This window comes from Odocoileus virginianus, chromosome 2 (assembly GCF_023699985.2).
Source record: "Odocoileus virginianus isolate 20LAN1187 ecotype Illinois chromosome 2, Ovbor_1.2, whole genome shotgun sequence".
Lineage (NCBI taxonomy): Eukaryota > Metazoa > Chordata > Mammalia > Artiodactyla > Cervidae > Odocoileus > Odocoileus virginianus.
The window spans coordinates 83,397,923-83,415,699 of record NC_069675.1 but is presented as its reverse complement, the minus strand read 5'-3'; the positions used below and the strand labels follow the sequence as shown (position 1 = coordinate 83,415,699).

Genomic DNA, 17,777 nt, shown 5'->3' with positions numbered 1-17,777 from the left:
AGGGAAGCCTGGTGTGCTTCAGCCCATGGGATCACAAAAAGTTGGACACGACTTAGTGACCGAACAACAATGAATGACAAGATTTTTAAAAAATGAAGTGTGAAAAGAATTATTGAACTTCTGAGGAGCTTCTAACAAGAAGATGCACCAGGGAGCATATATTCTCAACAGTAAATAATTTTTGTTATGAAAGCAATATTTTTGGTAAAATTGTATCCATACAACCATTGAAGGAGTGGCTGCTTTGACCAGAATGATAAAAAGACTGAGATTAGGTTGCCTTCAGTGCTGTGGGCATAACCCATCCATGGCCTCATCCACCAGCAGGAAGTGGCAGCAAAGGCTGAAGGCAAGAGTGTGCTCATTACTGCAGGATGCCATGTGTGTGTTAAGTCACTCAGACATGTCCAACTCTTTGTGACCCCCATGGACTATAGCCCACCAGGCTCCTCTATCCATGGGATTCTCCAGGCAAGAATACTGGAGTGTGTTGTCATTTCCTTCTCCAGAGGGGATCTTCCTGACCTATGGATTGAACCCACTTCTCTTTTTTGTTCTGCATTGGGAGGTGGGTTCTTTACCTCTAGCGCCACCTGGGAAGCCCAAGGTAAGTTAATGGATCTAGTTAATTTTTGAAACACAAAACTGTTCAGCTGTCACAGGATCGCTACTGTAACCTGTAACGGGCGGAATCTCCATGGAAGTCCTTCCTTCCACAGTGATGGTTGTGGGTATCTTGTGGCAAAATGCTTAAAAAAACCTATCAGGCTTACAGATAAGTTATCTTTTTTCCTTTTCACATCAAAATACAAGTTTTGGACACAGGATGACAAATGGCTGTCAGTGGTATATTGCCCAGGAGACATTTTTGAAATTGTCAATACACCTAACAGAGTAAATGGGATGGTTTTTTTTTTTTATTAGTTGGAGGCTAATTACTTTACAATATTGTAGTGGTTTTTGTCATACATTGACATAAATCAGCCATGGATATACATGTATTCCCCATCCCGATCCCCCCTCCACCTCCCTCTCCACCCGATCCCTCTGGGTCTTCCCAGTGCACCAGCCCTGAGCACTTGTTTCATGCCTCCAACCTGGGCTGGTGATCTGTTTCACCCTAGATAATATACATGTTTCGATGCTGTTCTCTTGAAACATCCCACCCTCGCCTTCTCCCACAGAGTCCAAAAGTCTGTTCTATACATCTACGTCTCTTTTTCTGTTTTGCATATAGGGTTATCGTTACCATCTTTCTAAATTCCATATATATGTGTTAGTATACTGTAATGGTCTTTATAAATGGGATGTTTTAACCAAATAAGTAGCTGAGTGACTGGGTGTGTTGAGTGGCCTTATCTTTATATTTAAGATCACAGACATCCAGGGGCCCCTAATGCTGCCTGATAATTTATTAGATTTCTGGTTTAACGCTCCCATTTCCAAGAGATATTACCTCTGACCCCTCCTCAGACCTTCCATACCCCCCACCCCCAACCCCACACTCAGCTGATGATGTCCTCTCTCAACAGAAATGATCAGAAAAGTCTTTCTGGGTATTCCCATAGTGCCTGAGTCAGCTCACACACTCTCATTTCACAGAGCAATTGTCTACAAGGCCAATCCTTCTGCTTGGCTATCTCTCAGCTCAGGGAGAGCCCCCTGAAATTGTGCCCTCTCTCTTTTGCATCAGCACTTTTCTCTCCCTGACAGTTCATTTCCATGAGCTTATAAATGTCTTAAAGAAATGGGCTCTTTGCAATCCTATGGACTGCAGCACACAAGGCTCCTCTATCTTTCACTGTCTCCTGGAGTTTGCTCAAACTCATGTCCATTAAGTTGGTGATGCTATCTAACCATCTCATCCTCTGCCACCCATTCTCCTTTTGCTTTCCATCTTTCTCTGCATCAGGGTCTTTTCCAGCGAGTTGGCTCTTCCCATCACGTGGTATTGGAGTTTCAGCTTCAGCATTAAATCAGCTTCAGCATCAAATCAGCATCAAATCAGTCCTGGTTTGATCTCCTTGAAGTCCAAGGGGCTCTTAAGAGTCTTCTCCAGCGCAGTTCAAAAGCATCAATTCTTATCACTCAGCTTGCTTATGGTCCAACACTCACATCCATACATGACTACTGGAAAAACCATAGCTTTGACTATCCAGACCTTTGTTGGCAAAGTGGTGTCTCTGCTTTTTGATATGCTGTCTGGGTTTGTCATGGGGCTTCCCAGGTGGTGCTAGTGGTAAAGAACCCATCTGCCTAATGCAGGAGAAGCAGCTTCAATCCCTGGGTCAGAAAGATCCTCTAGAGGAGGGCACTGCAACCTACTCTACTATTCTTACCTGGAGAATTTCGTGGACAGAGGATCTGGGCAGGCTTAAATCCATAGGGTCACAAAGAGTCAGATACAACTGAAGCAATTTAGCAGGCACGAACTAGGTTTGTCATAGTTTTCTTTCCAAGGAACAAGTGTCTTTTAATTTTATGGCTACAGTCATTATCTACAGTGATTTTGGAACCCAAGAAAATAAAATCTGTCACTGTTTTCACTTTTTCCCTTTCTGTTGTCATAAAGTGATGGGACTGGATACCATGACCTTAGTTTTTTTAAATGTTGAGTTTCAAGCCAGGCTGGCTCTTTAGCCATAAACAAAAAGACAAAAATCCCCAATGCCATGGTGCTCATCAGTTCAGTTCAGTTCAGTCGCTCAGTTGTGTCCGACTCTTTGAGACCCCATGAATCGCAGCACGCCGGGCCTCCCTGTCCATCACCAACTCCCGGAGTTTACTCAAACTCATGTCCATCGAGTTGGTGATGCCATCCAGCCATCTCACTTTCTGTTGTCCCCTTCTCCTCCTGCCCCTAATCCCTCCCAGCATCAGGGTCTTTGCCAATGAGTCAACTCTTCACATGAGATGGCCAAAGTATTGGAGTTTCAGCTTCAGCATCAGTCCTACCAATGAACACCCAGGACTGATCTTTAGGATGGACTGGTTGGATCTCCTTGCAGTCCAAGGGACTCTCAAGAGTCTTCTCCAACACCACAGTTCAAAAGCATCAATTTTTCGGTGCTCAGCTTTCTTTATGGTCCAACTCTCACATCCATACATGACCACTGGAAAAACCATAGCCTTGACTAGATGGACCTTTGTTGGCAAAGTAATGTCTCTGCTTTTTAATATGCTATCTAGGTTGGTCATAACTTTCCTTCCAAGGAGTAAGCGTCTTTTAATTTCATGGCTGCAGTCACCATCTGCAGTGATTTTGGAGCCCCCCAAAATAAAGTCTGACAGTGCTTCCACTGTTTCCCTATCTATTTCCCATGAAGTGATGGGACCAGATGCCATGATCTTAGTTTTCTGAATGTTAAGCTTTAAGCCAACTTTTTGACTCTCCTCTTTCACTTTCATCAGGACGCTCTTTAGTTCTTCACTTTCTCTCATAAGGGTGGTGTCCGGAAATCTTGATTCCAGCTTGTGCTTCTTCCAGCCCAGCGTTTCTCATGATGTACTATAAGTTAAACAAGCATATAAGTTAAATAAGCAGGGTGACAATATACAGTCTTGATGTACTCCTTTTCCTATTTGGAACCAGTCTGTGGTTCCATGTCCAGTTCTAACTGTTGCTTCCTGACCTGCATACAGATTTCTCAAGAGGTGGGTCAGGTGGTCTGGTATTCCCATCTCTTTAAGAATTTTCCACAGTTTATTGTGATCCACACAGTCAAAGGCCTTGGCATAGTCAATAAAGCAGAAATAGATGTTTTTCTGGAACTCTCTTGCTTTTTTGATGATCCAGCAGATGTTGGCAATTTGATCTCTGGTTCCTCTGCCTTTTCTAAAACCAGCTTGAACATCTGGAAGTTCACGGTTCACGTATTGCTGAAGCCTGGCCTGGAGAATTTTGAGCATTACTTTGCTAGCGTGTGTGATGAGTGCAATTGTGCAGTAATTTGAACATTCTTTGGCACTGCCTTTCTTAGGGACTGGAATGAAAAACTGACCTTTTCAAGTCCTGTGGCCCTGCTGAGTTTTCCAAACTTGCTGGCATATTGAGTGCGCTACTTTCGCAGTGTCATCATTTAGGATTTGAAATAGCTCAACTGGAATTCCATCACCTCCTCTAGCTTTGTTTGTAGTGATGCTTCCTAAGGCCCACTTGACTTCACATTCCAGGATGTCTGGCTCTAGGTGAGTGATCACACCATCGTGATTATCTGGGTCATGAAGATCTCTTTTGTATAGTTCTTCTGTGTATTCTTGCCACCTCTTCTTGATATCTTCTGCTTCTGTTAGGTCCATACTGTTTCTGTCCTTTATTGTGTCCATCTTTGCATGAAATGTTCCCTTGGTATCTCTAATTTTCTTGAAGAGATCTTTAGTCCTTCCCATTCTATTGTTTTCCTGTATTTGTTTGCACTGACCACTGAGGAAGGCTTTCTTATGTCTCCTTGCTATTCTTTTGAACTCTGCATTCAGCTTTCCTTTTCTCCTTTGCCTTTAGCTTCTCTTCTTTTCTCAGTTATTTGTAAGGAAGGCCTCCTCAGACAACCGTTTCGCCTTTATGCATTTGTTTTCATTTTCTGCATTTCCCACCAGCTGTCGGAACAGACTGAATCCGCTCAGTAGTAGGTACCGCCCACCTTTTTTTTTTTTTTTGACTGATTAGCTTCGGTTCCTAGAGTAGGAACGGGATGATTTCTGGGAGGGATGCCGGATTAGCGGAGCTTCCTCCCGCCGCTCGCGGAGGCTTCCCTGAGGCTGTAGGAGACGGAAATCCAGAGTCAAGAGTCTGGGTTTCCGCCCGGAGGGCTCTTCCCGCCGCTCCCGGAAGCTGCGCTCGCTGCCCGGGTAACGGGTCCCGGCGGCTGAAGCGGCTGAGTTGCAGATATGGATCTGGAGGAGGCGGTGAGAAGTCCGGCTGCCGCGCGACCTGGCGACGGGGCGGGAGGGCCGTGAGGCTGAGGAGAAGGCGCCGGACGACGCCAGCTGGCTGTGGAGGCGCTCTGGTCTCGAAGTGGGGCGGGTCAGAAAGGGATGGAGTTGGCGGGCCGCGGGTACCCGCGTGGTGGGGGAGACAGGCTGGAGCTGCTGGCTGGTTGAGGTTGTGAGTGGAGACGGGGTGAGGTGTTGATCGAGAGGGGTGTGTTTTAGGGGGAGGATGAAGTTGTAGGTTTTGTGAGGTGGCCGCCCTCGTGGCTCACCTCCTCTAGACTGGACCACCCGCCAAGTTCCCTTTGATGTTGGAGGTTGGGCGAGGGAGGCCGGGGGCTGGAACCAGAATGCCCCCAAGTAACCCCTGTAACCCCAAGTAACGTCACATCTCCCAGCACCTAGTCTTTGGGAGTCCTTGTCTCGGCCTTGCGTAGGGAGGGCCAAATTCGGGTGTGAGGGCACGACCAAGATTTCACTAGTTACCAATATGCAAGAAGTGAAGTGAAGTCGCTCAGTCGTGTCGGAGTCTTTGCGACCCCATGGACTGTAGCCCACCAGGCTCCTCCATCCAAGGGATTCTCCTGGCAAGAGTACTGGAGTGGGTTGCCATTGACCTGCTTTTGAAATCAATTGGCCGTGCGTTTTGCCAGTCTTTGATGAGAATCCCTTGGACTGCACGGAGATCCAACCAGTCCATCCTAACGGAAATCAGTCTTGAATATTCACTGGAAGGATTCAATGGACATGAGTTTGAGTAAACTCCAAGAGTTGGTGATGGACAGGGAGGCCTGGCATGCTGCAGTCCATGGGGTCGCAAAGTCAGACACGACTGAGCGACTGAACTGAACTGAACTGATGGTGTTAGAGGAATATTGGGTAATTAGATAAATGGTAATACTATTTCACACACCAAAGAGCTGAGAATTGATTATTCATTGCCAGTCTATGTATGTACAGAAGCATCATGGTGATAGAAGGCTTTTCTCATTGTAGGTGCTCAATAAATGTCTCTTGAATAATGGTTAACGGTGTGTAGATGCTGGGTTAATGAAATGAACAACTAGAACTCACCATGAGCCTGTAGCGTTATGAGTAGGGATCTTGTCTGTTTTGCTCAATGTCACATCTCCAGCACCTAGTTAAGTGTCTAGAGCTTACATAGTATGTACTCCTTGGATTGCTGAATGAGCAAATGGAAACTTGAAACAACCCTAATAAAACTCTGGTTCCTTTGTGGTGGGTTATGTGTTCTTAGTGTCCTGGAGGAAGTTCCAAATGGTATGCTGTTTCTTTTAAGTCTTCTCTGTATTTAAATCTCATCATCTTTTTTCCTCACAGCATTTTCAAGTTTTATTTACTCATCTTCCCCCACCCCCCACTTTACCCCTACCATCTTTTTTCTTCCCCTTCCCACACACTGTGTTTTGTTTTATTTTTTTATTTTTTTCACACTGTGTGTTTTAGAAACATTTAATAGTTTAAATCCATTTCAAACTGCTCAGACTGAACTGCTCTTCTCCTTGTTTGTAGATAATAGTCTCTTTGGTATGTTTTCTATTTTCAGTGTTTCTTTACTGATAGAGTAAAATTGCAGGGAAGCCTGTACGTAGACCTGCAGGGTTTAGGTGCAGTGTGTTAAATGTGATGTTCCTTTTCTCCCACAGAGAGAGTTCAGAGAGCGCTGTTCTCAGTGTGCTGCTGTTTCTTGGGGTCTTACTGATGAAGGCAAATATTATTGCACTTCTTGCCACAATGTTACAGAAGTAAGTAACAGGTCTCATTTATGAATTTGCTTGTGCTTTAAAAATTGCAATTTCAGCCTAATATATGGCATAGTACCTCCCCACCACCAAATTGATCTATTTTTATTACTAAGCAATGCCCAAATACCAAGAATATAAGTCATCCTCAAGTACTGACACAAGGGTTAAAGACTTTGTGAATTAGATTTAGGATGAACTTCTGAAACTATCTTGGGCCATGAATATAAGTGTTTTCCTGGTTCAAACTGTATGGTATATTTGTAAGGGGAAATAATTAAACTTGCACTTGGAAGATGATAAATTTCTTTTCATTAGTTAATACTTATTTAAGAGTTTTTAATGTGCCATGATAGCATGGAGGTTTGGAAGATAGAATGTTGGAGGACTGTTGGGAGTACTGGAAATATACATCGTTATCATTATGTCTTTGCACAGTGCCTTACACATTATGAGTGTTTTCTTATCCATTCATTCATTTCTTTCTCTTAACAATGTGTGAGATACACTATTATGCCTGTCTACTGGTAGGGCAAGTGGGCCTCATCAGGTGAATGAGTTTGCCAGAGTCTCATGGCTAGAAAGTGTTGAGGCAGGATTTGAACCTGAGGCTTCTGACTCCAGTGTTCATTTTATACCACCACACCTGCTTCTTAGGACAGAGGCTGATGTCCTGTCCTGTGGGTCCTTGGTTAATGAGACTGCATTCACACAGGGAGTGCTAGGTCCTCTTCTGGTCACCACAACCCTCAGGAGGACAACATAACCAAAATAATCAGAGTGTGGACAGCCTGCTGTCGAGTGGACTAAACACACCAGGACTTTTCTCTCCGGAAGAGGATTTGCTCAAAGTCTACAGAGCCAGGAAGAGCAGATATATTTATTACCTTTGCCCTGTAGTCCTCTGGGATTTTTGAGAAAAGTGGTTAACTTAGCTTGCAGCTATCATTGAGACAGTCATTGTTCTTCATTCTGCTTCCCATTTGGTCACCCACAGTATTCATAAGATACGAACTCACTCGATGAAATTGTTGGGGTGATGATATGTTAATTACCTCGTTTGTGATGATGGTTTCATGGCTATACATACACACACATCAGATCATACACTTTAAATATGCTCAGTTTGGTCCTTTGCTTTGATGTTTGTTGAGGCATTAACAGTTTTTGGTTTTGTACCAGCAGTGCAAATGTAAACACGATGAAGCAAGATGTCTGTAATGGACTGTCATTAGCAGATGAAGACAGCATATACTTTTTTTGGAGAAATTAAACTATTAATACATTAACTAATTGCTTTCTTTTATTTGTCTTTGATAGTATTTCTATTTATTTCTGTCTGACAAAATCTGCTGCAGTCAGTTTTTAATTTGAAAGATCCTAATACCAGTATTTCCACATTTGAAAGATACCAGCTTTGTATGGAACAACCTGTCAAGAGTGGAGCATTCTGGATGGTGGGCACCATCTTCCTACAGGCCCAGAACCTATCTCAGTGCCTCCCGTGCGATAGACAGAGCTGTGTGTTGCACAACCTCAGTGGTTCTCTTGGCTTTATGGCACGTTCTTCAGATAGAAAAGGACGTGACTGGTGTGGGCTCGGCGTGCCAATGTTTAAATCCACCTGGTGGGAAATGGCTGGTGAGCTGTGGTTACACCTACAGAGTGGAGGTTGCGGTATAGCTTTCTGTGTTTTTCTGCTCCTTTCATTGCCCCTAAACTTACTCTTGTATGTAATTTTCATTTTCTAGATACCCACCATCTGAAGGAAGGCCTTCTGAATTGATAAAGGAATTAGAATGTTATTTTGATTGATTTTATACAGGAAAAATATTTTCCGGTCTTAAATCTGGTCTATGTGTAGACATTCTTGCACGTATTTTGTGAATATTTAATAAAGGTGTAAGTTAAGATCATGTGAGTTTAACAGATTTATATGATGATAAGAGCAGATTTACTGTAGAAAATGTAGAAATGATGAAGGTGAAAGCTACAATCACCAGTGAGCTCAACATACATTATATGAGAGACTGTCTGTATATGAAAGGGGCAAGGGGATATGGGTGAATACCCCCAATCTTGTGTGAATGTGTTAATTAACTGTATAAACAGTCCACAGTGTAACCATTCTGTAATTAGTTACAGCTTCAGTCTGGGTATTTAGCTTTTTCTTAGCTTTTAGTTATCTTGCATTTTGTCTAATTCTTATTTTAAGCCTTCCCCCGCCCCCACCCCCACTCTTTGTAGGTTTTACCTGTTTTTGTTGGGTAATTGCTTTGGTGTGTGTTCTGAAATGTCTTACGTTCTCAATGTGGCCAACCCCATCCACCAGAACGGCTTTGAATGTGGTTTCTGTGGAATACAGAGAGAATGTATTCCAAAAATCCTGTTGTTAGAGGCATTTCTTTTATTCTTAATGAAAGTTGAAGATAAATTTCATTCCAAATCTCTAACTTTAGACAAATACATAGGTAGTGTTCGCTGTTGGTTAAAAATCTTCACGTTTCCCCCATCACGTAGGGCTGATGCTTTTATTAATATATTTTGGTTGTGAGAGAACCAGAGTCTTAGGTCCCAGCTCTTGAGAGCACTTGGAATTGAAGACTTTGGGGTGAACTGTACTCAGCAATAAGTCATTCTAAAATCCTATAGGTCTGATTAAGAATGAAAGTAGTACTTTTATAATTTCATAAAGCTGTTTTAGAGTATGATTCAAAGACATAGAAAAGTCGGATGAAACTAATCTGTGTGTAGCTTAGGCATTGCTGACTACAATAAATACAGAAATTATTTTAGTTTCAAAGTGATTTGGGGTGGAGAAAAAAGGGTGAATAAATTTGACTTTAGGATTGGTGTCAAACAGTTAAAAACTGATTGAAAATAAAAGGTTATTCATTTGACAGTCATTTAGTATGTTTAAAACTGTTTTCCGCACAGTTTTAGATACTAAGAAGTTTTGAATCAGAAAATAACATAAAGGCTAACCAGAGTGTTACACTTTATCTAACTTTCCCAAAATGCTACCGTCATTGGTCCTGGCATCCACAGTCTGGTTCATTGTACACCCCCAAGTGTGCTTGGAAATATAGTCAAGAACATGTGAAACTACCTTTGTATGGTCTTTTTCAATGGTCTGCTTCTGTTTCCTGCAGAGATCTAGGGAAGTTATAGACACTGGGGCTATTCCTAATACTAAAATACAAGCCATCAACCGGGGACTTAAAAGAAAACGAAAACTTGGTAAGCTCTTTCTTCATTTGTGCTTAGTATTTTTCAATCATGTTTTCATTTTCATAATTTGGGTGTGTGCAATTGGAATTTTAAATAGATTCTAACGAAGTTGCCAGAATTTTAAGCCAAAATAGAGTTAAAGTTGATAATTATTTTTGGTAAAATTGGAAGCAACTTCTTAAAGCATACCCATTTTTATTCTGTTTATTGTAGATGATTTGATTTTTCAGTGGTGCAACTACTATGCAAAAAATAATAATAGTCAAGGGAGTGTATTTTTTTGTGTCTGTTGGCATTTTCTCTATTCTGTATCTGTAATCTCTCATGATTTTCTGTGCTTTTAAAGAAAATTGCTTCTTCTCTGACATGTTTCAGCTATGGAGTTGTCAGGTTAGTCTAGTTAAATATGATACTCAGCTTTCAGAAATCCATTTCTCACAGTGATTTTGAACACACCCTTTTATAATAGGGAAAATTAATTTCCTTTAAAATAACCTCAGCACGGGTGTGCTTTGAAAGGCAATCTATTTCATTAATCCAGGGAGTACATATAATTAACCATTATTGAGAAGAATCTGAGGTGAAGTTTAGTTGATGCTTTTTATTTCTGTGACTGATTGCCTAGAGCCAGATGCTCAGGTTTGAAATTAGGCTAATGATAATGGCAGACTCTTCTACCTGAGGTAGCTTTAAGGATACACACATGAAATATATAATATATATAAATGTTGGTGAAATAACTGCATGAAATACATTGCTGATCTTAGATAAATAACAGAGAATGCCTAGATGTCAACTCATGTTCCTGTTTAAACTTTAGTAGTGACTATTTTTATTAGGCTAAAACCTGATTAATCTTAATTAAATTTAATTAGAGTAAAACCTGATTAATTTGGACTTGGCATCTAGGTAGTAAAAATTGTATAGTTTAAGCTTAAATTGCTGAAAGAACATCAGGTGTTTCAAATTAAATGTTGAGAGTCTTATATTCAACCTCTTTGTCCTTAATTTCTTCATGTGTAAAGTAAGATGGTAATACCATTTATTATAGAGAGTAGGAGCCCAGACTTAGAATTCAAGATACAACTTTAGTTTGTCAGAATAGGGTGCAGGAAGGAGAGAGCACACATGGCCGGCTATAGCGTGGGGAGTTTAAACTCCCTCACCTTAGGAATGCATCAAAATTGCAGGCTTCTTATTTTACTCCTATACAAACTAAGACCCTTTCCAGAAAGTGAGTTAGTCAGCAGAGGTGGGGAGACCTTGTAACTCTGAGGTTAGGGAGGGGCACAGGAATCCTGTGACTTTCTTCAGGGGAGAGGGCATCTTGGAGTCATAGCAGCAGACTTCAGAAGCATATTTTTTCAAAGAGTTGCAGTATTTGTCAACTTGGGAGGGGTAAAACATAAGAGCCTTAACAGACTTGAGCATTTTCTTTTAATTGGTAGTTTTATTTAAACATGTAGCTTTGTCCATTCCTTCAAAATCTCTTAAGACTGTTTTGAGGTTGCAAGAAAATAACCCATTAATACTTAAAATATGTGGTGACTGGACCGAGTTCAATAAATCTTAGTTTCCTTGCTTTCAGTTTCACACTCTTACCTAGAAGCATCTTGATGAAAGGAGAAAGCCGTTGAGCAGTTCGTTTTCCTTGTGTGTTCTTGTTGTACACCATTTCCAGCGATCTTGGAGCTTCCCCTCTTTGCTTTAGTTCATTCATTCTCCAAATCCTCATTGTTCCCTTTCTGTGTGAGGTGGAACAGAGGAGTCGGAGGGGAAACAGTGGCTGAGCGTTGAGTATCCTTTCATTTAGGTTTCTGCTGGGCATTGTTCAGTACATTTATAAAACTTGTTTTCTTTTTTTAATGTGGTGACTAACCATTTTTCTGCCCTTGCATTGATATTTCAGAAAAATTAAATTTACTTTAGCATTTGTGTACAGATTTGCCAGATTGGAAGTGAGAGTGTAAGAATGGAAGCTCTACGCAGGGATATGAAAAAATTCCAGTTGAAGTGTGGGAAACACAATTGAAACTGTGCAGTAGCATTACATGTAGTAAGTAAGAAACTCAGATGTCTGAAATCTGTCATTTGTCATTTAGAGAAAGGCTGGGATTGGTATGTGTGTGAAGGTTTTCAGCACATACTTTATCAACAAGCAGAAGCCTTACAGAGCCTTGGAGTAGGCCCAGAGTTAAAGGTAAGTCCATTTGAGTTCAGATGTTAACCTTTCATTTTGTTGTTTGAAGAACAGTAGACTTAGAGTGGAACTAAGAATAGTAGGGTTATCAGTAATAGCATTTGGCTTATTAGAAAGAATCATTTTTCTGATGATTTTTCTTTAATCCTTTTGCAAGACCAGCAATCCCCAAAATGTATAAATAAGCAGTACATCCAAAAAAAAGTAAGAAAGGTTTTAGTCTTCAGATAATTAGGAAACATTAGGTTAAAGTAAAATAAATAATTTTGTCCACTTATTAGTGCCTTTTATGTGTTAATGTGCTTTTTCATTTCCTAGGGGATGCAATGTGCAGTATTCACAATTTGAGAGTAAAATCCTCTGGTGTGTGTGGGGGGATGGGATGGGGGAAGTAGCATCCATCAGGACTTCTATAAAATGCACTTTGTGCAGTGATACATTAAATCAATGGTTTTCAAACTTGAGTGTATATCAGAATCAACTTGGAAGACTTGTTAAAACACAGATTGCTTGACCCCATTCCAGAGTTTCTGATAAGCAAGTCTGGAGTAGGGCCCAAGAATCTGCATTTCTAATAAGTTTCCAGGTGATACTGATGCTACTGGAGTCAGCTTAGTTGGAGAGAAGTTTCCATGTGTATGTGGAATGAGTGAATAGGACATCATATAGTACTATGCTCATAAATGAAAACAAGAGCAAAAAGCAAAGGAAGAAATATCAACTACTGAAGTCACCAAGAAAAGATTGGTAAAGCAGCCTTTGCTATTCAAAGCAATGAATGTCTGCAGCAGGCAGGCAGTGACCATAGGCCAATGCATAGCCCAAGTGGTGAGCCTTAACCTTGACAGTCATTGCTTAGGTAAGATTGCTGGTAGCCTGCAGGTTTGTGAATCTGGTTTTCCCTGGCATAGGTATCTGATGTATGAGTGTTTTTTAATAAATAGTTTCAGGTAGTTCCACCAAAGAGCTTCAGTAGGGTTTACACCTGTATATCTTTCTGTTGATACCTACTTCATCGAGATTAATCCTGAAAACAGTTTCTCTGAAATTAACCAATAAGTATGACTGTTTATACCTGACCAGCTAAGTGGTGCAGGAATGGTGTGATGATAAGAACCCAGGCTCCAGAGTCAGAACTGACTCTAGATCCTATTCATGGGTCATTTTGGCCATGTTACTCAGTGTCTTCAGTGGTAAAATATGAGCTAATAACTGTTTTGTAGGGTTGTGTTAAAGCTTATGGATGCCTTGTGCCCAGTAGGTAATAAATAAATGGAAAAGCTGCTTTGTTTTGTTTTACTTTCACTTGGACAGAGGGTGGGAGGAGGAAGGGGGGTGTCAATAGGTCACTAAATTCTATAGCAACTTTGCTCCTAACTAGAAGTGTAGTCACGTATAAGTGACTTTCTTTCTCTGGATCTTAATTTACTTAACTTGTAAAAAGAAGGGATTCAACTAGGTGATTTTAAGGAACTAGTTCCTTCCTTTCCTAAAATCTAAGATTAGGAAGACTATATTCAGTGCTTCTCATATACCTGATACTGAAATGATAATTCCTTCAAGGAAGTTTAAGTAAGAAAGGTGAGAATACATTTAGCTGGAAACAGTATGTAAAGTACAAGAGAATAGACATTCTGTGATCTGGATGTGCCAGTATATTTTCATCACGACCTGAAGCATTCTTGTTTCTCCTCCACATTAGAATGAAGTTTTGCATAATTTTTGGAAGCGCTACCTTCAGAAGAGCAAGCAGGCATATTGTAAAAACCCAGTTTATACCAGCAGAAGGAAAAGTACGGTAAGTCACATGTCTGACAAGTGGGACCAAAAGACATATCTTGTGAGAGATAGAAATGAAGATGAGAGATAGAAATGAAGATGAGGTTCAACCTTACCTCAGTTATGGTTTTCAGAGGAGTTTCAGTGAAGAGGTTTCATTTATAGTCCAGAAGGACAGGGTCAGTGATATAGGCATTGAAATTAATTTTGACTTTTTATTTGACCAGTTGAAAAATAAAGAAATTTGTGGTTAAGTTTCTAAATAGAAGTTTAAAGGAGTTTCTACCATTGTACTATTAAAAACTGTTCGCAAATGTTATTCTTTTTGTTTGGAACACCTGCTTGCTTTACCTGGCATTTCAAGATTCAGCTCAGTTGTCATCTGGATGCTTCACCACCCCACCCCCATCCATCAAAGCAGTTATATTTTTAGCAGTTTGCTTTTCACTGCTTATTAAATGTGCCATGGATCATTTTGTTTGGGATAGGGGAGGATTCCACTGCTGGGAAATGCAGGATTGATAAGCTTTGATGTGTTTTACGTGTGATTCTTACTCTCTAGGACTGAGAAGGGATTCTGACTCTGTTTGACACACATTTGTTAAGAGCTTGGAAACTTGGCCCAGTGTTTCCTTGTTTGGTTAGGGTCTCATAGGTTCCACTCGAAGAGTTTAGTGAAAGAAATGAGATGTTTAGAAATTGTAGGAATGAGAAGTTTAGAAATAGCAGGTAGAGCAGGAAAAACAATAGTTCAGTTTTACGCGTAAGTTTGAGACAGCTATTGGACATCCAGGAGGAAATGTGAAGTCCTCAGATACACAAGTGTTCAGTTCAGGGGAGAGATCTGGACTGGAGATACAAATTTGGAAGTTGTCAGCTCACACTATAATCAAATCTAAAATACCATTGTTTGTAAGATGCACCATTATTTTTAAGTATCCCCAAGAAAAAAGAAAATGCTGCAAATTAAATTGTGCCATGACGCTGACTGTAAGATATTCCTGATTTCAGGGATATTAAAATATAGAGATGGGGGAGTGCACATTAGAATTGAAAACAGTATACATAGTAGATGGTATTTAAAACTACAAGACTGATGACATTCCTGAGGAGCAAAGACAGAGAAGAGGACCAAGAACTGAGCTCTGCATATTCACTGGAAGGACCCTGATGCTGGGAAAGATTGAGGTCAAAAGGAGAAGGGGGCGACAGGGTGAGGTGGTCGGATGGCGTCAGTGACTCAATGGACATGAGTCTGAGCAAACTGCAGGAGATGGTAAAGGACCAGGAAGCCTGGCGTGCTGCAGTCTTTGGGGTTGCAAAGAGTTGGACACAACTTAGCAACTGAACAACAGTGAGAGGTGGAAGCAAGTGCACAGAGGGAGACGTTGCTGTAGATGGGAGCAGGAAAGGGCGCAGAGGCCGACAGAGGGCTGAGCGTGTGGTGTGGGAGTTTCCTTAGGATTGCTTCAGTTTTCTCAGTGATCTCCATGTATCAGCCAGCTTTGTGGTTGCCTGGCCCCTCGTGGGCTCACATACCAGAGGGGATGTGCTTGACAGAAGAAACAAGCGTTATCCTGTCCCTGGTTTCTTTTTTCTGTCTCATTCTCTGTGAGTTCCTTTAATATGAGCTTTATCTCCTCACAGTGAGATCCGGTTTCTGGCCTACATGACTGAGAGCGTGGCATTTTGACTGTGATCAGCTCCCCAAGGTCATGTCAGTTAATGAGGCCTTTAGGTAGCTAGCCAGCTGATCTTTCTAAGGGACACTCTGACCGCTTTTTCAGCGATACACTTGTGAAAAATTAAATCATGGTAAGAGATAATGTATGATTGTCAAGCCTCAGTGTGTCTGGAGTCATTACTGACACTTGATGTTTTTATTGGTGTTGATGCTAGAGCTATAGGTGAGGTGTTAGTTACAGAGAGAACTAGGCCTGTTGTGTCTGCATGTTTCTCTGCTCATGCTTGTTTGGCGTCCTTATCTGAGAAGCATGGCTAGGAGCTGCTGAGGAAGCGAGCACGTGGAGAAGTCTGGCTCTCTTGGTCTCAGGGACCAGGCAGGTGGCTACAGGTCTCTAGAGTGGCTCCTTCTCTAGTGTTTGTGATGCTCAAACATTGTTTACAGTTTGTGGAAATGAATTATGTTGTAATTCCTATATAATCATAATTTATATCCTTTTATAAAACAGGTATTAGAAGATAATTCGAGCCATTCAGACTGGGAGAGTGAGCCTGAGCTACTGAGTGACGTGAGCCGACTGTCTTTTGGAGAAAGTGGATCAGAGTCTCAGCCTGATGTCCGCACTCCAAAGCCTTTCCCCATCATCAAAGCATCACACTCAGGTAAAGATGACAAACTAACACTCTGGCAATGCATCTTAGAAATAATGTAGTCCTGTCTCTTCATATTCCAAGGAAGGGAACTTGGCCTAGCAAGGAAGAATGATTTGTTGAATCATATGGCAAGGAGAAAGCTAGACTGAATGAAATATTAGGGCAGTTTTTAAAAAGGTACATTGTTTCCTCATGAGCTTTTAGGTGTGATTTTTAAAGGGAACTAAACAGTGAGGCTTCCCAGGTGGATTAGATGTTAAAGAATCTATCTGCAGAAGACCAGGGTTCTATCTCTGCTGGGTCGAGAAGATCCCTTGGAGAAGGGAATTTCTCCCTACTCCAGGAGCTGTTCTTGAGAATCCCACAGACAGAGGAGCCTGGCGGGCTACAGTCCGTGGGGTATAAAGAATCAGACATGACTGAATGACTAACACTTTCACTTTTCAAGCAATAAGCAGATCCAAAAAGGAGGCTAGCTGGGGGTATAGCTCAGGGGTAGAGCATTTGACTACAAAAAGGAGGCTAGCTCAAGTAAGATAACTGTGGGCTCAGAATTTTAGAGAAAAGTTGTAGCAGAGAACTAATAGAACTTAGCCATGTGGTAAGATAGACAGGAGTCAAAAATAAGCTGCCCAGTTTCTCTGCATAGACTAACGCAGGCTGAATCAGATTACCATATTGTGTGTGTCTGTGTGTGTGTGTGTGTGTGTGCATGCATGTGCATGTATGTCTTACTTTCTGGTTTAATTCCGTAATTTAAAATAGATAAGGAGTGTATTTAAGGTTACAGATACAGACCTTCTCCTCAGAGCATTTATTCATGATTTTAGTTGTTTCTACATTACTTTTAAAAACGAAAACAAAGAAACGTGGTGGAAAAGAGAAAGATTTTATTATAGATTGTGAAGGTCTTGATGTGTGCTACTGGAGTTGTTTGGGAGATAGACTGCAAACCTCCTGATGTTAGGAATTGTTGAAGTCTGCATTACGTGTGGTTACGTAAACTTTTCAACAAAACATTTCTAGTATGGACTGCTTCTTTGCAAGCCCTTCACCCTCCAGAGATTAAAAATTCCTTTTATCAACATATCCACGTTTCTTTTTATTTTTTGTCATTTCCTTTTTTTTTCCTTAAGCATATCTGCATTTCTTGATGGACTGCACAATGACACAGTTATCAAATAAGTTACATTTTATGTCCACAGAAGTTAGAATTGTAGGATAATTGGGCAGCATGGCATGTGGGGTTTCCTTTTCCATGCCTCAGGCCACCTGACTCAAATAATCTCAAGAGAACTAGGACTCTGAAACCATCCAAGCCTTTTCAGTAAGACATCATGATTGTTTACCTATGTTAGGGGTTTTTGTTTGCATGTTTGTTTCTTAGTAAATGATCATCCTTAGAGCTGTATTTTCATTTTCCTATTAAATGTAACTATTAAAACACTCATTATTAATGCAAAACATAAAATTCAGATATTCATGGGAATTCTCTGACAGTCCAGTGGTTAGAACTCGGCATTTCCACTACTGGGACC

General features: G+C 41.0%; 1 protein-coding gene across 3 annotated transcripts in view; it reads left to right on the top strand.

Moving 5' to 3' along the window:
• Window positions 1-4,804: 4,804 nt before the first annotated feature.
• The window catches only part of TAF1B (TATA-box binding protein associated factor, RNA polymerase I subunit B), a 53,431-nt gene continuing 40,458 nt past the window's right edge, over window positions 4,805-17,777 (top strand). The window contains exons 1-6 of one of the 3 annotated variants that reach the window (XM_020912033.2): window positions 4,805-4,905; window positions 6,597-6,695; window positions 9,845-9,932; window positions 12,026-12,123; window positions 13,826-13,921; window positions 16,095-16,248. In XM_020912033.2, coding sequence (XP_020767692.1) covers window positions 4,888-4,905; window positions 6,597-6,695; window positions 9,845-9,932; window positions 12,026-12,123; window positions 13,826-13,921; window positions 16,095-16,248 — 553 coding nt within the window. In that variant the 5' untranslated portion in view covers window positions 4,805-4,887. The other 2 variants (XM_070451831.1, XM_020912034.2) reach the window with 2 other exon arrangements.